The sequence below is a fragment of the Dreissena polymorpha genome, chromosome 2, assembly GCF_020536995.1.
Source record: "Dreissena polymorpha isolate Duluth1 chromosome 2, UMN_Dpol_1.0, whole genome shotgun sequence".
NCBI classification, from domain to species: Eukaryota; Metazoa; Mollusca; class Bivalvia; order Myida; family Dreissenidae; genus Dreissena; species Dreissena polymorpha.
In genome coordinates this window covers 125,662,105-125,684,847 of record NC_068356.1, presented here as the reverse complement: position 1 = coordinate 125,684,847, position 22,743 = coordinate 125,662,105, and the positions used below count along the sequence as shown (strand labels likewise).

Below are 22,743 nucleotides of genomic sequence, written 5' to 3'. Positions count from 1 at the left end.
ATTTTCATAAAAACTGCAGGAAAGCATAGACTTGATAACTGTTTCTATGGTTTCAGCCAATATTCTACAGCGGAATGCAGACGCAGTTCATGAACGTGTTGCTGCAGGTGCTCGTTCACAAGTCACATGACCTCCTGCAGGAAGAGATAGTGGTCACAGTGTACAACATGGCGTCTGTAGACTTTGACCGGTTCTACGGAGAGTTTCTGCCACAGTTCCTTACAGGCTGTGAACGGCTTGATGGAACACAGAAGAATATGCTGACAAGCAACTTTAAACCAGAAAAGGTTTTTAAATGAACTTAAGCCCTGCTCTTTGAAGATGGGGTTAAACCCTTTACCACTTAGATACGTAATTTTACGCATTTGCAGTCCCATTGAAAGTTAAATTTAATTTAAGACCTTTCTTACTGGATTCAATTTTTCCATGCTTTATTTCCAACCCTTAGATACTGATGAGCAGCAAACAGTATAAAACCTGAACAGACTGCTTACCCGCAGGCTGTTCTGGTTTTATGCTGTTTGCACATAGCCATTTACAGTTCGCTTCTGAGTGGGAAAGGGTTAATGCATTTGTAAAAGTGTCGTCCCTGTTTAGCCTGTTCAGTTTGCACAGGCTTGTCAGGGACGACACTTTCCACTTTTATTCTAGTTTTTCATTTAAAGGAAGTCTCTTCTTAACTAAAATCCAGATTAGGCTCAAAGTGTTTCCCATGATTAGCCTGTGTAGACTGCAAAGGCTAATCTTGGAAGACACTAAGCACATGCATTAAGCCCTGTTTTCACAGAGCGTGGCTTATTTGTAATGTTTGTATCTGTCTTAAATAAAGAAATGTGTACTTTCATATATTGTGACATAGAGTGTATGGCTCTTATAAACCCTTTCAAAAGAAAGAGGAAACTAAATGCACAAAGACACATCAATTTGACTTAAGTTGCCAAGAAAATAAGTAATGTCAACTTGAAAAAATGTGTAGATTGTCTCTTACCACTGTACATGTTAGTGCAATGTTACCATTTACAGACCCCTGTACATGTAAGTGCAATGTAACCTGATCACATTCCTTTACATGTAAGAGCAATGTAATTTGATTCAGTCCCATTTATACGTAAGGGCAATGTAACATGATTTATTCCCCTGAACATGTTAGTGCAATATAACCCATTTCAGACCACCATGTTCATTTTTTGTGTGCAATATAAGGTCACAATATACTAAATAGTTTCCCTATATAATTCAATGTAAAAGCCACAACTTTGAGAGAAAATAAATGCAACATTTTGCACATAGAGACCACCATAACCATACCTTTTCTTAACCCGTTACCACTTAGATACGTATTTAAACGCATTTGTAGTCCCTTAGATAATCGAATTTCATTAAAGAACTTTCTTACTAGATTCATGTTTTAAAGGCTTCATTTTCAACCCTTAGATACTGTTGAGCAGCAAACAGCATAAAACCTAAACAGACTGCGAGTTATTCGCAGGCTGTTATGGTTTCTACTGTTTGCACATAGCCATTTTCACTTTGCTTCTTATATGGGAAAGGGTTAAAGGCAATTCTATGCGAAATCGATTAATGCAATAAAAAGATAGGTCATGTTCAAACCAAAAAAGAACTTGACACGAATCAAAATCGACTGTTTTTGCAACTTTTTTTTTGCCGTTTCTTAGTGGAATGTAACCTTTTTCAGTGCAAGGCTTTACTAAAGTCTCCGAGTTTATCATATTTCAGGGATTTGGTCGTGAACACCTATTTATGCCCTACCATTATCTCCGAAAGATAAAACCCAAACAATAGTTTAAAGTGTAATACATGCCTTCGAGTCAACTATGGTATTTTTTTAGAGAGTACAGCCCTTCATGAAACGATTATTTAGTATCATGAAACGATTATTTAGTATATTGTTTTTCATGAAACGATTATTTAGTATATTGTAACCACCTTCATGAAACGATTATTTAGTATATTGTTACCATAACCCGTTTCAGACTGCATTGTATATTTAAGTGTGATGTAACCTATTTCAGACTCCTTGTACATTTTAGTGCAATATAATTGTTGTAGACCCTGTACATGTAAGTGAAAAGTAACCTGTACATTATAGTGCAATGTAACCTGTTACAGGACCTGCCCACATTCACACAGAGTCTACAGAGGTTTGTGAACGACCTGCGCTACTACCGTCTGCTCAATACCGGTCTGCCAGAGGGCTCTGTGCAATTCTCTTGATGAAAAGTGCTGCTAGATACCTTGTTCTTAATTGTTGAATTTTGTTTTGTTGATATTAAATTTTGTTTTCGGATACATAAAACTTATGCTTGACAAATTTGTTATCTAAAATATTCCTGCTAAAGGAGTTTTATGGGCATTGAATTTAAATACAAATAGTGTTATTTTTAATAAATCATGTATTAATTATAGTAGTGCTTAACTAAGAACTGCTTTTTAACCAGGTTTTCCAAAGGAAAAAAAACTGGTTATTAGATTGGCGAATGTCAGCGGGCGGGCGGGCTGGCGGGCGGGCGGAACAAGCTTGTCCGGGCCATAAATTTGTCGTTCATTGTGAGATTTTAAAATAATTTGGCACATTTGTTCACCATCATTAGACGGTGTGTTGTGCGAAAGAATTACGTCGATATCTCCAAGGTCAAGGTCACACTTTGAGTTCAAAGGTCAAAAAAGGCAATTAATGAGCTTGTCCGGGCCATAACTATGTTATTCATTGTGAGATTTTAAAATCATTGGGCACATTTGTTCACCATCATTGGATGGTGTGTCCCACAAAAGAATTACGTCAATATCTCCAAGGTCAAGGTCGCCACAACTAAAAATAGATGTATGTTGAAACAAAGAGGGGTAATTATAAACATTCAGTTCAGTTTGAGTTGTTTATCAGACTTTAAAAAAAAATGAAAACCTGGTTTTTTGACAATTTTGTCCCTTGTTTAAACTTGAGTTTTCATTATTATATTAAAAAGTTAAATTTGTTGAGCTAAAACATTTTTATAAAACATAACAAGTGTTGTAACCAATATTGTTGTTTGCTTACTATTCAGCATTATTTGTTTATTATCCCCTGCCATAGGCGGATGGATATTGTTTTGGCTTTGTCCGTCCGTCAGTCTTTCCGTCTGTCCGGAGCCATATCTTAAAAGTTCTGTGGCGGATTTCATTGAAACTTGGTATTAGTATATATATATATATATGGATAAGATGATGATTCACGCCAAAAGGCATTGTACACCATCTGTTAATAACGGAGTTATGGCCCTTTGTATTTTGAAAAAATGCTTTTTTGAGTGTCAAATATAACACTTTTGTGTCCAGAAGCATATTGGCGGGGAATATCAATTTGCTTGTTATTAATGCATTGCACTGTTTTTATGTTGCATATTTTAAGTTGAAAAATTAAGCAACTGATGGCAATATGTAGTACCTGTGTTGCCCATATGAACGAGTCTGCAACTGAAGTCTATTCTGGAGTTTGACTACTGTCTGCCTCAGTAAAACATAGCATAATTCAGAACATTCACCATAAACTAATATTGTAATATTTTATATAAGTTATTATATCCCCGAATGCGGGGGGGGGGGATGATCTTGGAGTCACTATGAAGATTTGGTTGTGGATCTGTCCGCATAACATGTTTTACGTTTTTGGAGAGAACTACTTTGACATTTCTCAAGCCTAAAATAGAAATAAATATATCATCAAGTAGAAGTGCAAGACACTTTAATTCCACGTGATCCAAATATTCCTGAGTTATATGTCCTTGAACATAGCAATACTGGGGTATCAGTTTTGTTGGTGGTACAAGTTCGAGCATCAGCTGCAGGTTTCAATAAACGAGTTGACAAAACAACTTCCAATTCGCTTAATTTTGTATTTGATCAGCGTTCTGAGAAAATAGGGCTTTATACTTTTGCGTTAAGTATCATGCCAGATTAACCTGTGCAGTCGGCACAGGCTAATCAGGGACGTCTTTCAGCTATCATGTTTTTCCTTTAAAGAAAGCCTCTCTTTAGAGCAAAATCTAGTTAAGACAAAAGTGTCGTCCCTGCAAAGGCTACTCTGGTACTTTACGAACTTGCATTAAACCCCGTTTTCCCAGAACATTAATCATTTTGTATGTTAATTGAATCTCATTTTGTTGATATCTTGTAAGCATAGTACTGAAAGGATAACTTGCAAACAATATTTCATAAGTTTTTTTTGGCGTAGCGCTGTTCTACAAACTAGCCATCTTATTTATATAACATAGGAGCCGTGTCAGGCCTGAAGGGGCTTTATGCCAAATATGGCCGGCGTTGCTCCAGACCAGTCTGCCCATCCTAGCATTCTGCTCCAGTGCTACCCTAACGACAAAACACAATCCTATGAGACTTTATGGCAGACAGGGTAACTCATGGATAAACTACGCAAATGCACGCCACGGTTTTGGCTTCACTGGCAGCATTTGACATAAGATCCACTTTCGCATGATGCAGCTAATATATAGATTGATTTGCATTGCAGCAACCTGTATTTTTGTGCATTTGCAAGTACATTTATAATAATGAGTTCTTCTTGTTTTGATGTGTTTTCATAAATCAGTATTGTTAATATTAGTATATTATATTATGAGATATTAAAAATAAAAACGTGATGCCATATCCAGTTTGGTTTTCTTTAGCGTTCGAATACATTGTTCTAGCTATCACCACACATCCGTAAACCTATCCATTCTTCATGCAAGTGTAATCAGAGGTGTTCTTCACATTTTAAGCACGGGACTAATGAATGACAATCATTTCATTCAATGTGTTTATATAAACCGATTAGTATTAAATTAGAAATTAAATGTAAAGCTCATATAATTGTCCATTAGTTCTTCTTGAATGCTCTGAGCTTTTATGAGTACATACGTACAGCGACCCGGAGTGTCAATAGCTGGGAGTTGTATTGTCGCTACTAAATTGTCCATCTGAACATCGTGGAGGCTCTTTCGAATGCAAATCAGATGTTGTTATCTAAAACATTTGGTTTCTTGACAAAATTCATTGCACACTGTGTTTAAACTAAATTAAAAAAAGAAGAGAATATAATGAAATCGCTAATTTATTTAATGACAAACGTATTCCAACAGTTAATGTATAGTGAATTTCCACTATTAATCATTTGAAGTGTCGTATTTATAGCTATGAAAAGTGACGTTTATTTGTAAGCCATTCACATAAGTGTCTCCATTTGTACATCATGTTCAGCATTTCTGGGTCAACTAGTTTGTTTCATTGATATTTATCTGTTTAATTCACAAGCATGGGTATCGGTTGTAGTAATCATAAATATCGGTAACAGTTGTTCGAACAGTAGCCAGATTACTATGTGGATTAGAAAGGTATGAGGCTGTGTTCTGCCTATGAACGTCGCAATTTTATGTAAAAAAGAGATACTGATATTCTTGCGTCGGTGTAATCAACGATGTCAATATTAATATTAATACGATGGGTAGTAAAATATCGCCGATATGCTTTATTCAAATTTCGAAAGATATTGAGTTTAAACTGACTCCTTGTTCGCCCCTGTTTATTTCCGCCCTTCAAACAAAATCTCTATAAAAGCAGTAATTTACTGTGTGTCTCATCTAGGAAACGAGCCTCGTTCTGCAAAAACGGGCCTTAATGCATGTGAGTAGTGTCGTCCCAGATAAGAATTACAGTCCGCACAGACTAATCAGGAACGACACTTCCGCTTTTCTTGCATTTTTCGTTTAAAGGAGGCGAAAATCCAGTGTAGACTCAGAGTGTCGTCCCTGATTACCGTCTAAGGACTGCACAGGCTTATCTAGGACGATACTTTACGAACATGCACGGAGCATAGTTTTCCCAGAGCGAGGCTCAAACAAAAAACATGGTACAATGGAAAAAAGAAAACGAGCTGCAAATGACAACCAGTTGTTTAAAGAGGTAGCTGCAATTGAGCCAGAATGAACAGCAACAATTCCGCTTCCCCCATTTTCTCCTTATTCCAGGAGTTTAATTTGTCTTTTTCTTTGCTCGATTGTACATGTATGTCATAAATTTAAAACGTTCACAGTTCAATCCGGATATTTGATGACGCAAATGCGCCGACGTCCATATTCGGCGTTTCAAAATGGGAGACGCCATACCTGTGAAACTTTATTATAGTCTATTTTTAACCTTGTTACTCCATGCGAAAATGGGTCTTAGGATACATGCAAGCAAAGTAGATCCAGGTATTACTTTGCATGCGAACACTCTGAGGAGGAGTCATAATGTCTGCTGAAAGGACCACGAAACCTTGCTTGACTTTATGGTTACAATATACTAAATACTTGTTTCATGTAGGGGGCTGTACTCTCTAAAAAAATATCATAGTTGACCCGAAGGCATGTTTAACATCTGAAACTACTGTTCGGGTTTTATCTTTCGGAGATAATGGTAGGGCATAAATAGGTGTTCACGACCGAATCCCTGAAATATGATAAACTTGGAGACTTAAGTAAAGCATTGCACTGAAAAAGGTTACATTCCACTAAGAAACGGCCGAAAAAAAAGTTGCAAAAACAGTCGATTTTGATTAGCGTCAAGTTCTTTTTTGGTTTGAACATGACATATCTTTTTTATTGCATAAATCGATTCCGCTTAGAATGGCCTTTAAGAAAAGGTATGGTTATGGGGGTCTCTATGTGCAAAATGTTGCATTTATTTTCGCTCAAAGTTGTCGCTTTTACACAATCTCTTGCACGACGGTCACATTACATTCACCTCTGTGTTGGGCTCAGAACGGACTATTGTTATGAAAGCGTCTCATTCATGTCATGATCATTCCAAGCGTTCATCAGTGAGGTTACAGTATACTAAACAATCTCTTGCACGACGGTTACATTGCATTAACTGCATTAAAGAAACCCATCTCATACCATGATATCTTATATCAGTCTTAATTAATTATTATAAAATTGATATGTTTTTTTTTTATGTTAAGAAACCGACATACATAAATACGTCGAAGCAATGCCTAACGTCACTCAATAAAAAATATGTACAATTGTTTACATTTGTGAAGTGCGTGGAATGATTACATCTGTGTAAATGGGCAATAAAATAGTTCCAAAGAGTTGCATTAAAACTCACAAGTTTTTGCACGATTTATCGTACATTTAAAAGTCATATTTCTTAATTAAATGCATGCGATCTTAAATATCCACTCAAATATAATATACATTGTATGCGTTTGTTCGGTTTTAGCTATTTGGTAGACAAAATGGCGTGCTGAGCCTTATGCAGAGTTGTATGTGAGAGCAAGGAACGACAACTTTGCGTGGAGATTGGCTTTTACATTGAATTATATAGGGAAACTATTTAGTATATTGTGACCTTATTGCGGACTGGTTAGCCCCTTACTAGACTGCGAAAATGCGCAGACAGGTCTTGGGCTACAATGACCGCATATAGCATTTTACCCATTTTTGCACGACGCGGCTCAATTGAAACATTATTTATTGGTAAAGGATAACATAAACCGAATTGACTATGTTGTATTTTGTCGTACGTGCTGTGACAGTTCAAACAACGTCTAGTCTATGTATCATACTATTAATGTTTCGCATTGACAAGACCCCTGCATTTTAAATCAAGTTGGGCCCTTGTGCCATACAATTGAACAATCGCTATGTATTCGCATAATAAGATCAATTTCTATAGCAATATTGAAAATAAGTGCACGTTTTCCTTTCGAGTCTACAATTGTTTGCGATATATTAAATTGACCATGACAGTAACTGAGTGTTTTTGTATATATATATTAAAGTTTCGACTTTTTGTATCGACCAAATGATTTGCAACCACTTACATGAACGTAGACAAACATTGGTTTTTGACGTCCAAAAATAGTCCAAATTGTTTTTGAATTACAAAACAATAAAATCAGTGCAATTTGGCAATTCCGAAAAATCTGTTAATAACTATATTTCCATTCAGGGCAGAAAAATAAACACGCTGTCAAATCTAATAAAACGTAAAAACAACCTTCGCAAGTTCGAAAATTGTGAGCTCTTATAATTATTAATAACTTATGAAGAGCTATTTTAAATTGAAACAAATTATCGCGGACGTAAAATCCGAATCGAGCAAGAAGATTTTGTGATGATCAGTTTCCTAAGTAAAAACATTTTCTGATGGAGTAGATATTTTTTTTGTTTGTCCGCCCTGCACCTCTGCAAAACTAGAGTACGCACTAACGGAACCCAGTATAGCCAATACTGTATCTGTTTCTACAACTACCACCAAGCAATTCATAACTTAAAATGATTTAAGTAAATGGCCACTTTACATGTATTGTCCGTGCCACAAATTTCATCAAATTTAATTAACAACCATACAATTAGATAAACGATGCAATCAAAATTGTTCTATTTTAGTATAATTAACATGTAGCTCGAGATAAACATTGGTGACTCACTGTTTCAGATGTTTGGTATTTTCCGAATATTCAGTTAAAGAACGTGGAACGAGCTCTGTCTTTATTTTAGTTAGGTAAATCTGTGTTTCAAAATATCAGAACTTGGCAGGCTGGCCTTATCAGTTCTTCTGCGACATAAGTATCTCACTATTCAGAACGTATCCCCTTAACCCATTGCATGCTGGGAAAATTGTCGTCTGCTAAAATGTCGTCTGCTGAATTTCTAAAATAAGCATTTTCTTCGATATTTTTCAAACTGTTTGCAAAGGCCTTCAAAATTCGGTTCCAGCACTGAAAGAGTTAAACACACACTCTGTCGTATGGCGAAATGAACTCAACACACTGTTCAATCATAATGCAATTTATCATCTGAAAGTTATTTTGTAACAAAGACGTGTAAGACAAACTTAGAATAAATAATGCCACACAAATCACACTAGAAAACCGACTATATACGGGCCCATTTAGGGATCATTCATAACCAAGGGGGCTATTCCGGGGAAAATAGCTACCGAGGTCAAATGTCGAAGCGATGACGTCTATTAAAGTCTCAATAAGAGAATAAATACTATCGAGAATGTCTATATTTAGAGATGATATAACATTTCACACAAATAAAGAGTAAATAGCTAGTTAAGACTCATAATTTACCAAACACTCGGGTCTCAAACGGCTCGTGTTGTGAATCTAAACAATCTAACATCAGTTTTACCGGGTATTTACATAGCGTTGTCTTGGATTTAAAATAGTTCGAATACCGATTGTTAGACGTCTGGATTCAAACATGAAATCCGCTTGGAACACTAATACACAACAACATAATACAAATAATGTATATTCCAAACTAGCTATATTTAAGGCCTAACACGTAAACGTTCACTCATTCAAATATGGCCACATATTTTCTTTTACTGGTACAGTAAAATAGTCCGAGAATTTAATAGCCGTCATCATCACCCAAAACGGACGATCTGTAAGAAGTATTCAGCGCAGAGTTTGACGCTCTTGTAACAGAAGTGCGATGGTAGGGTGACAGGGTTCCAAGAGTCTGAAAATAAGAACAAAATACGGAGGTTAAGTCTCAAATAATAAATAATTATTCACACATGATGGTCATCAACAACATGAAAAATGTATCGGTATTACCCATTTATGCCTAGTGGACTCTCCCATCCCTCTAAATTGGATCAATTTATTTCCAAAATTAGGGATGTCTAGTATATTTATTCTTATATTTAAAATATTTCTTACAGAAATTCCTTTAAGCAAACAGCGCAGACCCTGATGAGACGCCGCATTTAAGCGACTTAAAAAGACAAACTGTACACACATAAAACATAAGCACTATGTTGTAAATAGAATTAACATTAACAAGTTGATTTGGCGTTTTTGATTATAATAAAATTGCAGCCACAAAATGTAAAGAAATTCAAATGAAATTGATTTCATCGTATAAAATATCCGAAATTTGCTATATCTATCTGGGTACTATATATTTGAAACTATTTTCTTACGAATATTAACAAGAACGTTGGTCGTGAAAACGTCAAACTTCTAAAAAATTGCAATTGATAAAAAAATTACACACACTTTCTTAGCAAACAGTAACTGAAATATCAACAACAACACCTAAACCACTCCATGCTCGGAACTGCATGAATGAAACATGCTCGGAAAATGATAACTTCGTGGTAATGACACAAAATGGAATCCAAAATGAACGAAAGGCAAGCTTATAAAAAAGAAAACATATAAACATGTTATTTTGGGCGTTCAACGGGTTTTATGTGTCAATAGTAAATTAGGTATCGAATGTTATTTTTTACAAAACAGTATGCTAAGAAACGCTTTTGAAAGTCGCAACAGATTTTCGTGAATGTTAAACTGGGACAGATTTCTTGGTTCACATTAACAGTGCAATTATGAAAGTTTGTTTTTGCTTTCTTCCATGCACTTAAAATTGTCTGAAATTGCGTTTCCACTCCAGGCAGTTAACAAATGCAACCACTCGTAAAATAAAGCGCCACCTTTCCCACTCAAGGAAGATGAAATGCTTGTAACCACTGGCGAAACCACGTGCACCACACCATTGCCAAATTGACACCTACACTCTACTCGGTCATGTGACTCGAGCTGAAGGACTGATGGCTCTCGCGGATCGTTACTGAGGATCCCTGAGGTTTAATAGTCAACAAAACATACATGATATACAAAAATAAAGACTGAATTTAATTGAATTCAAACACGGTTGAGATGAAGCAAGGAGAGTCTATCTACTGATGAACGGTATGGAGAAGTAGATGAGCTAGTATAATAAACTAAAACGGTAACAAGTAGTCTAGTTCTGGGAAAACAGGCTTAATGCATGTGCGTAAAGTGCGTAAAATGTCGTCCCATTTTAGTCTGGGATTTTACAGAATTTTTCGTTTTATTATTATTCTCTTCGTAACAAAAATCCAGTCCTGGCGGGATGTGTTGTCCATGTTAAGCATGTGCGGACTGCACAGGCTAATCTGGGACGACACTTAACGCTCATGTATGTATCCCAGTTTTCAAAGAATAAGGCTCTAATATACAAAGAAAAAGACTGCATTGAATTGAACTGAAGACAACACACGACTTTGATGAAGCGAAGGGGTGCTATATACCGATGAACGGTTAACAGCGGTCGATGAGCTACTACAGTTAATTAAACACTTATAAAGGTAATGAAAACTGTACAATTGTTGTGCAAAACCTGGTGCCAGTATGCTAGTACATGTATATAGTTCGCTAAGGGTATACGAGTACAACGAGCCTCGACTAGGACTCGTGGCAACCCTGCAGTGCTAAATAATATACATCAATAACCAACTCAAAACGTCAAGTTGCATATATGGATATCGGTGAAGGCACAACAACAGCGACGCCCTAGTTGGCGGCGTGAATACCTAAGCAGACCTATGAGAACGCAGGGGGAAGGGGATTGTTAATTCCAGGAGGACTCGCGCCAGGACGACTCTCGCTCCCGACGCATCCTCTCGGCCTTGGCCATGGCCGCGGAGAGGGGAGTCGCGGGAGCCACAGGCGGCGGCTAGAATGGGTAAAGTGCGACCATTAGTTCGGCTTAGATCGAAGTATTTTAAGAACTTACTGTTCTCAATGACTTTTTGAGGATATTTTTTCCATAGACGAAAGCCAATTTTTTAAATGTTGTCAATCTACGATACCCCTTCAAAGCTAGTCTTAGTATATATCTCAATCAATAACATTGGGAATTCAATACTCTGTAAATCCCACAATTTAAAATCAGTATACGACCCCAATACTTTAATAGTGTCAATATAAGAATCTCATTATCAATGTGTCTTGTTCTGAGAAAACTTGGCTTAATTCATGTGCGTAAAGTGTCGTCCCAGATTAGCCTGTGCAGTCCGCACAGGCTAATCAGGGACGACACTTTCCGCTTTAATGGTATTTTTCGTTTAAAGGAAGTCCCTTTTTACCGAAAATCTTGTTTAAGCGGAAAGTGTCGTCCCTGATTAGCCTGTGCGGACTGCACAGGCTAATCTGGGACGACACTTTACGCACATGAACTGAGCCCAGTTTTCTCAGAACAAGACACATTTGATGTTTTCAATCTACAACACCCATCATTTATCATTCTCAATATCGGACGACCATATTACGATCTGTATAATATACTAAAAACATTATTTATCATGCTCATCACACGTCACGCACAATATACTACTCCTTAATTTATGCCACCGAATTTCATATTTTTCAAACTACGACCCTAAATTCTTAATTTCTGAGTCAACGACATCACCGATTTAACTCTCTTAATATTCAAAGCCCAGAATGCACTTCTTTCAAATCTAAGGCTTCCAGGTTAAGCGGCGAAATGATTTCACAACGAGGTTCTGATCTACAGAAAGCAAACAACTATGGAACATCAAGAACAAGGGACACAACTGGGTGATACGAAAAACGACGCCCTTAAGTTTACCTCTACGCTTATATTAAGGCGGAGGAACGTGTTTAGGGCTTAGGCTGAAATATTAAATATATTTTATGAAGAAAGCTGCGACCCTTGGTTATAATATTAATTTTATCTTTTACTAGCTCTTCCTAGTTTCAGTTGAGAATGGTTCCTCGAGAAGAGGAAACTACTTTTTTTCTATTTTTTTATATATCATAAAAGACGCGAAAAAAGAAAAAAAAAATTTAAATAGCGAAAATTAATATTCTGGCACGGTCCTTAATAGGTTATATACATACCATAAACAGCAATGCTTATAATATCATTAATACTTTAATGAATAAACGTTCTACGTCACGATGAATATAAAACTGAACAACACCATGTTAAAATGGGTCTAATGCCATAAGCGCCCAACGCAGCTCCAGACCAGTCTGCGCATTCATGTAGTCCTGTCAGCAGCTACCCTCTCCGTTTATCAGAGCCGGAAACCTTGTGTTACATTATAACGGACAGGGTAGGTCCTGTACAGACTGCGCGTGAGCCGCATATGACATAACACACATTTCGCATGACACGACTAAAATTATCACCAGTACACACGATTATGAAAATATCTGTATTGACGACGTGCTTTCTATGAAAGGTAATTGTACGATAGTTTTGCTTTTGATTATAGTGACACGAATTCAAACTAGGACTTAACAACTTATACTTGATAATGCAGTGTTACACAAATTTTACAAAAATATCTGGTCAGAGATATCCTTCATAGTAATGATACAATTGTTCACTAACATTTATGTTGGTTCGAAACTAGACAAGCACTGAAATTTCAAAGTAACTGATGTACATGTCTGCATCTAAGTTTATTGGTACATGTTAACCAGATTATTGAAATTCGTTAAGCCGGGTATACAGAGTCCCGTTGCTATTGATACTTACAGCGCCCCCTGGGCTCGCGCTCGTTCGGTTTGTGGAGACGGTGCTGCGGTTTTTCACGCGCAGTTTCTGCAGCGATCCCTCGGCGGAGTCGGCGCGCTCCTCGGCGTCCTCGAGTTCCGTCTGAACCTTCCTGTACTTGGCAAGGTTAATGGCCGCAACTTCCTCCTGTGGGGTCGGATGTCGGATATATTTTAAACATCGGTCACGTAGTTTGCAGGTTTAATACAAAGTCATCATGATTATCAGGCGATCATAATACTTTAAAGGATTGGTCACGCTCGGGAGATATGAGAAACGATATTTTATTTTTACGGTAGATTCATTATTTACAGATTCAATGGAAATATGTGATAAATAGTCTTGCATGTAACAGTGGACAGTTAGACGATAATGACTTTGGCTTAGAGTCGCAGATAAAGTCTCATTTATATACGGACACACACAGATTTGTCGTGGAAAAAACCTTAATTGGCATATCTTAGTATTTGGAATTAACTAAATTGGCCTTATGCAGGGAAAACTGGATTTAATGCATGTTCGTCCGCACAGTATAATCAGCGACGACACATTCCACCTTAACTGGATTTCGCTAATAAGATATTTTTTTAACGAACAATACCATAAAAGTGGAAAGTGACGTCCATTATCAGCCCGTGCACATGATAATCTGAAATAACACTTTCACACATGTGTTAAGCCCAGTTTTCTCAGAACGAGCCTCAAATAATATGAAACGACATTAAAATCTATCGTAGATGTGATACCAGCCTCATCCGGTACTTACAGCCTCCTCCACTTGTCGCTTGTAGGTCTTGATCTTGTTCTGTAGTTTGTCGATGAGCTCCTGGAGCCGCTCTTGATTCTTCTTGTCCTCGTCGGCCTGGAACGCCAGCTCCTTCATGCGCCTGTCCGCCTTGCGCATGTTCTTCTGGGTCTCAGCGTGGCGCCTCTGTTCGCTGTCGTACTCAGTTTCCAACTCACGCACCTGCCGAGATGAAACGGTATTAGCTTCCACATACCTTAAAATGCTAATATTGTTAAGGGTATTGCCTTATTTAGTTCAATACTTTAATCGAGTATTACCAAAACATGCCTATATTTACTATTTTACTTATTATCCACTTAATGTATACACAAATGTTTGATTTTAAAAGAGTCATAACGTGTTTGGCAGTGCTTGCATATTAAGATACGTTTGTATCTGCAATAAATAACACAACGACTTTAGCTTTATATTAAACTTAACAAATGATTCATATTAGTAAAACTGGCGTACTGCATACCCTTTGTTCCAATTTGGCAATCATCTTCTTGCCTCCCTTGAGCGCCTGGGCCTCCGCCTCGTCGAGACGCACCGTCATGTCCTTGATCTGGGCCTCCAGAGCCTTGCGCATCTTCTCAATCTGTTGTCCGTGGTCTTGCTCGGCACGCAATTCGTCGGCCAGGCGGGCGGCATCGGCGATGGCTTTCTTGGCCCTTTCGTCGGCACCCCTCACTTCGTTACTCATCTCCTCGAGGTCGCCCTGCATGGCACCGATGTCTCCCTCCAGCTTCCTCTTTTGGCCTCCCAGCGACTGTACCTGGGCGGAGAGCTCATTCAGACGGTCGTTGGCGTCCATGAGCTCGTTCTCAGCGGCCTTGCGGCCTCTCTCCGCGGATTCGAGAGCGGAGCGGAGCTCGTCGCATTCACCCTGCACGACGGCTACGCGGCGTTCAGCCATGTTGTACGCCTCCCTGGCCTCGCTCACGTTCCTCTGCTCCTCCTCAATGGTGGTTTGCAGCTCCCTGCACTGCTCCATAAGACGCTTGTTATTCTTCTCCATATCGGCTCTAAGTCTGTTAGCGCCGTCAAGAGCAACCTCGAGTTCATTGATATCCTGCTCGAGCTTTTTGCGGATTCTTAAAGCCTCCGCCTTACCCTTAGCCTCAGCTTCCAGACTGGCGTTCATAGAATCCATCGACCTCTGGTGGTTGCGCCTTGTGTTCTCGAATTCTTCTTCCTTCTCCGCGATCCTCCGGTCGATCTCCTGGCGGATGGCGGCGATCTCGAGTTGCGAGCGCGCCACCTTTGCCTCCTCCTGTTCGAGCGCGGACTCAGCCTCCTCCAGGGCGGCCTGGAGTTCCTCTTTCTCCATCTCGAGACGGCGGCGGATCTTCTCTACCTCGTGGACGCTTCTGCCGCCCTCGGTGAGCTGGTCGGTCAGATCGTGGATTTCATCTGCAAAAGGTGGCAAGTTAATTTTCATCGCCCATTGAATTATTACTATTTTTGATTCAGAAAAAGTATTGATTATTATTTATTTATATTGTTATTATAATAACGTAAAATTCTATATTTGAATGGGTCGATACCGAATAATAGCCTGTTTAATTTGTTATAAATGTATTCCTGTTTAAACTATAACAAGCACATGTTTCTACTACAAGAAAATGGATTTTAAACCCATGACACCAGTGAACTTCTGTGTAACAGAAAGATCCAAATTGTTTATCAGTCGAAAAATTGCCAATATTGCATTTACCAGCTAGGTTTTTGTTCTCCCTCTTGAGTGACTCGATGTTGTCGTTGGACTCCTCAAACTGCGCCTTAGTGCGGTACAGCTCGGCAGAGTAGCTGCGTGCCTCCTTCTGAGCGTTCTCAAGCTCTCCCTGCAGGTCTCGCACGCGCGCCTCCCACTCGGCGACCGTCTTGTCAAAGTTTCGCTGCTTCTTTTCCAGCATGGTCGCGTTGGCGTTCGACCTCTCCACATCGACCATCAGATCCTCCATCTCGCCCTGCAGTCTGGCCTTCGTTTTCTCCAGTTGGCTGACCTTGGCGTTGGCGGTCTCGGCGGCTTGTTCCGCTTCCTGCAGTTTGATCTGCAGCTTGCGTTTCGCCTCTTCGAGCTCCTCGGCCCGCGCCATGCCCTCGCTCTCGTACTTGGTGCGCCACTGTTGCGCCTCGGCGTTGGCGCGGGACAACTGTCGCAGCAGGTCCGCCTTGGACTCCTGTTCCTCCTCCAACTGCTCGCGTAGGTTGTCGATCTCTGACTGGAGGCTGCGGATGTCGCTCTGCAGCTTCTGGCGAGCCTAGAAAACACATCTGACATGTAAACATCAACGTACTGCCGACTTTTTAAACACGTTCAATTTCAAATCGAACGCTTTAAATCATTCACACTAGAAACCCTTAGTATACACGTACGTTTTTGTAATGGCAATTAAAACACGACATGTCTTGACATATACAATAGTTGAAACTGGACTAAGAAACAAGCGTCAGCAACTTTAACTAATTCGTATCGAGAAGAGTGGTACAATGTTTATATATTAATATTCAGAAGTAAAGCGAATCAGAGCGACTGTATGTTCAAGACATAAGCCATTGGCATATTCATTTATTTCATGTTATGCTGGTCATGGCGCTACGTCTATGGACAAGCGTGTTACATATACACGAGTACATGCTCGTTTTCACTCCAGATCAGCATACGATTTATTCCATAACCCGATGTATCACGATTGGCTCGTTTTCACTTATAAAACGAGTTTAAGCCCCGGAAAACATGAACCTAATCCGCGTCGCTTTCATAAAAGTAGTTCCAGTCGACAAATCAGGCGAACTCCCAGACGATTACCACTGTCTGGATTTAGCATCATGCTCTTGAGTATACACAGTTTACAACTTAACATCATGAGAACTCTTGATGAATAGAATAACGATATGTTGTAATTTCGATAAAATATGTCATTAAAATACACCGTACAGACTTCACTGTAAAGACAGATGTATACGAAGTATAAAAGCCAACGCAATTGTCCGTGACAGCAACTTAAAACTGATAAGTGTGCTGAACTTGTATCGCGTTTCTCTCTGAAATGTGATGTTCATATGTTTTTTTACAGATTGACATGTTTTCTACCGGCGTGCGGCCCACTTACCCTGGTCTCTTCTTCAAGCGCGCGCTTGGCGTCCTCGAGCTGCTGGAGCAGCGCCTGTCGCTCCTTGCTCAGGGCACTGGCCTTGCTCTCGGCGTCCTCTATCTGCCTCTGCTGGTCGGCGTTCTCCGCCTGGAGGCGCGCCTTGGAGCTCAGGTGCTCCTGGATCGCCCGGGCGCTCTCCTCGAGGCGTGCGTTCAGGTCGGCGATCTGTGCCTCGACTTGCTTTGACATTTTCTCGGACATGCCCTGATAAGAAAGATTTATTTAGAGTTCATTCGTGTTTATGTGTGCAATTCATGATCAAAGCAACGTTTGTATTAATAGTTTCAATAACTGTGTTTTGAAGACAAATACGTTTGATTTCATACAGCGACATACATAAATACTAAATGAGCACACATTTTTTCACTATTGTAATGCAATATATTATTGTAATTTATTAAAGGTATTAACTAATATCTTATTATCAATAAATGGTTTCAAACCTTAGGTATTAACTAATATCTTTATATCGGAAATGGTTTCAAACCTTTAATTTAGTTGAGAAATACAATTGCATTTTCAATTTCAAACTTTAATTTAGGAAAATGCACAATTTAAGAGATGAACGATTAGTTGTAATCAATATGTACTTAGGAAATCACCATTAACAAAGGGAAATGTTCTTTTCATGCTACACGACTAAGAACTAAATTGCAGCATGCTATGTCCATTTCTCATCGAATTTATACACTGTCATTTATGAGCCTGGTTTTTGGAAAACTGGCCTTTATGCATGTGCGAACACTATCTTCACAAATTAGCCTATGCAACTCGCACAAGCTAATTAGGGACGATACTTTCCGTGGTAATTATCGTTAATAGGAAATTTCCTTTAAGCGCAAAATAGTTAAGGGAGAGAGAGAGTGTCGTCCCTGATTAGCCTGTACGGACTGCACAGTCTAATCTCGGACGACATTTAGCGCACATGCATTAAGCCCTGTTTTCATAGAGCGCGCTCATATATTTTCCTCTGTTAGACATTCCGATGCGGGTTTTACCCTGAATTTCTCCGCCTGTTCCAGGCTCATCAGCAGATCCTCACACTCTAGATGCATGTCGAGGCGCTCCATCTCCATTCTACATGCAAACACAAACACACAGGCATGCTTGGGGAAGAGATACGTGAGTCCACTTTGGGGAAATGTTTAATGCATCTACGTAAATTGTCGTCCCATATTAGCCTGTGCAGTCAGCTCAAGCTAACGAGGACGACGTTTTTTCGCCCTCACTGGATATTCGTTTACATACGTAATACTACCTTTTAAAGAAAAATCGATAAAAGCGGAAAGTGTCGTCCCGAACTGCACAGGTTAATGTTGTTGTGCACTAAACACATTATGTATAAATCAAGTTTGTTTTTCCAGAATGAGGCTTACTTCAAACGTGAGGCATGCTTAGGACATAACACACTCATTTTGTTAATATTTACTTAAGTTAAACATTGACATCAATTGTCAACATGAAATCTATCTATACGAACATGCTACAGAATACAGTTTTAAAAACATCAATATTCGTTATTCGTAGACATTGCCTAACAATGTGTTGGTGAATATGGGCCCACAGCATAATTACTACATGTATTTTACGTTTTACGCAACATTCATGTCAAAGGAGGGGTAAAAGAGGCGGCAAAGTGTTCTTTTTAAAACCGAAAAAAATGGAAATTTTAACAAGTGCAATTTGAAATTTATAAAATTAATACAACATTAACTGTAATAATACATTTAAAAAAGAAAGACAAAAGAAAAAAATGTTAAAAGTGTAAACCAACAAACACAGCGCATATGGTTCATTCGTTTACCATGTGACTGTTACATATAACAGCATGCATGCAATTATGTTTCTCCGCAGACGAAGATACGAGGGAAAAATAAAGAGAATCGAACGAAATTATAAGATTAACCTGCGTCATGCGAAAATAGATCTTACGCCATATGCCAGCAAAGTTCAAAACCAGCCGTTGCACAAAGCGCAATCTGGTAAGGAACTACCCTGGTTTGGAACTTTGCTGGTCTCGTATGACATACGCGCATTTTCGTATGACGCGGCTCATGGAAAGAACATGCCCTTTACATGATGAAAAAAGTCGATAGACAATCGTTCCACCCATTAACGGCGCACGTTGGCACCCAAAAATATGCAGTTAGTCTTTATAAATGAATATTAAAAAAACACACACACATACTATACTCGCACCTAAAATATGGAATATCTGTTAAGAACGTATTATATTAATTGTTTTTCCTGAACATATGTTATATGGACGATGCTGGCAAATTAAATAAATCAATACAAACAAAATGAACAGAATAGCCCGTAATGAGTAACCGAACAAGCACGTGCAAGGCATGCAGACGACTCATGCGCTGCGTACTTTGTTCTTGGACACGTGCTCGATTTGTGCGTGTAGGTCATCGATCTCACTTCGCATCGTTTGTTTCTCCTTCTCTACCCTGCAACCCGCCACACACTTACATATTGTAAACCTTCTTAGACTCATATCTATAACGACTCTTGATTTCATTTGAACACACGCGTATTCATTGTTAACCTTGCTTCATAACTTATAATGTAAGACTTTATTTTACTAGACTAGAGCTTAATCAATACATGTATGTAAATGAAGCGGAATACTGACTTGGCTTTGACTTTCTGCAGCTGGTCGATCTGATCGGCCATCTCATTGGAGGCGTCCTGCGTCTTCTTCCTGAGCGCCGCGATCTGTCCCTCATGCTGCAGACTCGACTCCTCGAGGTCACGGCGGAGCTTGAGCAGCTCCTGTTCGCGCTTCTTGTTGAGCTCGAGCTGCGCAGCGGTGGCGCCGCCCGCCTCGTCCAGACGCTCATGGAGTTCCTCGAGCTCCCGGTTGATGTCCGCCCTCTGCTTCTCGACCTGGTGGCACCAAGACAAAAACGAGTTTAGATTTCTTACCCGAACATATTACATTGATTTGGGCCCAGCACCACGAACTTCAGTCAGTGTTCTGACTCAAATGTGTGCGTTTGCTAAAATATTTTAGATGAGTTCCAAAATTATGCTCAATTTGGTGTTCACAGCCTGACTCAACACTGAGTTTGAGAAAAAATATATGCATATACTTACAGGTGATATTTTATTTTATTTGTGAACTGACCGACATTCTAAATACTCAACTGAGTTGAAACTTAAATTGCATAATTTTAGTTGAGCTTAAAAATCTAATATGTTTATAATACTGGACCAAGAACGTATGAATTTTAGTGTACAAATATTTTTCTGTACTAAACTCCCACTTAAACTCACTCACCTTCAATAAACGACACAATTTAACTGTTTTTCAAGAGCTTTGCTCGAAACCAGTTGAATATCTATGCCTATCGTTAAAGAGCAACTTATCTCTTATTCAAAGAACGCGTTCTGCCTTCGTTTTGTGATTGATGACAAAAGTTGATAACAGCATGGGAAAACATACGTTGCCATACCAACCGTTGATCCCAGGTAACGGTGTTTGTGTTATGGAATTTGATAATGCACTATGAGAAATAATGCAATTGGAAATATTCGAACTTATTAACCTCTGAATATAAGTATTTCGTTTTTTTTGCGGCATACTTCTTTAGTACAGACATATGGTAATATACAAGGGAACTTTATAAGTATTGGCTGTAATAAATAAATTACTTTGCTTCTTAATAGCCGCTTATTGCTGTAATCTTGGCTTCAATTAATAAAATAAATTATTTTTTACTAAGTTATTACTTCTAGCAACATTTTGAATATTTATTTGACGTGATGAATACCATAATGTCAAACGTAAAAAAAATCATTGAACACACACTTATACAAATTACATTGCTTAACCAGAAAGAAATGCATACCTGATATGTATCTTATTTTATCTATCCATCGATAAGAAAAGACGACATATATTTGTGCTACATTTGTGCTAGCAAAGCGTGTCATTTAATTTATATTACCATTCTATTAACATTAACAACTAACAAGGCTTAATTTAGTTTCTTATCAATGAAATTCATCATTAGGCAATTACTCGGTTGACTGGTGGACTACCCTTTTGCTCTGACAGTGAATTTAAAAACAGTGGTATACCTATGTTTCATTAAATTCTTTCTTATAAATAAAAACAAATTTAAGTACCGTTATTGGTGATTGAATATGTACGTAATTAATCATAATTACGACGTCATAGCCCAATTGACCAATAGCTTACCTTGGCTCGAGCAGCGCGTTCCGCCTCTAATTCCTCCTCCAGCTCTTCAATGCGGGCCTGCAATTTAGCAGACGACATCTCGGAATAATTGAGTATTGCAGACAAAGTATAAGGAATGTGAAGGTTACCTCACGAAGTCCCGAAATGTCCGAAGGAATTTTTTAAGTAAACCGATATGTCGAAATGTATCACAGATATTATACAATGTTGTGATATGCGAACAGTTCATTTATCATACAGTTTCTCAATTAGCTTTGTGAATTATTAAGCTTAGTATTAATAATCACAAAAACTCTTTATGAATAATGTATGTGCACAATCCGAAATTTCGAAATGATGTGTGTTTCCTTCACAAAGGTTTGCACCAGGAAAGCATTCTTGATTCGCACATTTTCTGAACATGACTCATTGTCGTAAATTGCCTTGAATTTCCTGGGAGAACCAATCAACTTTTAACGAACGATGAAATTTTATCTCTACACTAGAATTCCAGGCTTTCACCTGGCGAAACACTTGTAAAAACATTTCTCAGTAAATCTCACTGAAAGCAAATCAAGATAATCAGGTGTTTGGTTTACGCTCATAACAAAAACCTATGTACAACCAGCAACAGGCGAACAGAAGCATTTCCAAGCATTTTTGACGGATATCAACTGGCTAGACGTAATTAGAATGTACATTAAAAACGAAATAAACCCAGAAAAACGGAGCAACATTTACCTTTAAAACCTCAGCAATCTAAAAGCAGACGTTAATACGGCCTACAGGCGCATGGTGCGACAAGTGTTTGCCCAAGCACGTGACAAACAGATCACGTGACAAGCAGACGAAACGCATAAGAAATAAGCGGCAGATTTCTGAAGCGCACATATGCACGAACAACGAAAACACGTGATACTGTACTTCTAGCATGTGCTTTAGTCCTGGTGTAACAAGAGACAACTCCTCCGCATCGCGAATGACCTTCCGGCTTCGGGCACTGAGCGACGGTCGGTAGGTTTCCGGTTGATATTGTCGGCTGTAGATTGCCGGATGTGTGGCAATGCTTTCTAAAACGGCAGGGCTAGTGCCTCTGTAGTCTCTGGTTAAATCCGACAGTAAATGTTGAGTATCGGCATACTCACGAAACGACGTTTTCTTTGAGCTAGATTTATAGCTTGAGCTAGATGATGTTGACGAAGGTTTGGT

The 22,743-nt window shown here is 38.8% G+C and overlaps 2 protein-coding genes across 2 annotated transcripts in view; one reads left to right on the top strand and one right to left on the bottom strand.

Moving 5' to 3' along the window:
- LOC127868890 (exportin-6-like) overlaps window positions 1-4,659 on the top strand; it is a 61,128-nt gene extending 56,469 nt beyond the window's left edge. The window contains exons 23-24 of the mRNA XM_052411031.1: window positions 57-287; window positions 2,131-4,659. Of these exons, the coding sequence (XP_052266991.1) occupies window positions 57-287; window positions 2,131-2,235 (336 nt within the window). The 3' untranslated portion in view covers window positions 2,236-4,659. The remainder of the gene's footprint in view (window positions 1-56; window positions 288-2,130) is intronic.
- A 4,156-nt stretch (window positions 4,660-8,815) lies between these two features.
- Window positions 8,816-22,743, bottom strand: part of LOC127868889 (myosin heavy chain, striated muscle-like) — a 44,696-nt gene continuing 30,768 nt past the window's right edge. Inside the window, 9 exon segments of the mRNA XM_052411030.1 lie at window positions 8,816-9,518; window positions 13,380-13,544; window positions 14,164-14,364; window positions 14,663-15,597; window positions 15,902-16,448; window positions 17,301-17,546; window positions 19,720-19,798; window positions 19,984-20,237; window positions 21,556-21,612. Of these exon segments, the coding sequence (XP_052266990.1) occupies window positions 9,408-9,518; window positions 13,380-13,544; window positions 14,164-14,364; window positions 14,663-15,597; window positions 15,902-16,448; window positions 17,301-17,546; window positions 19,720-19,798; window positions 19,984-20,237; window positions 21,556-21,612 (2,595 nt within the window). The 3' untranslated portion in view covers window positions 8,816-9,407.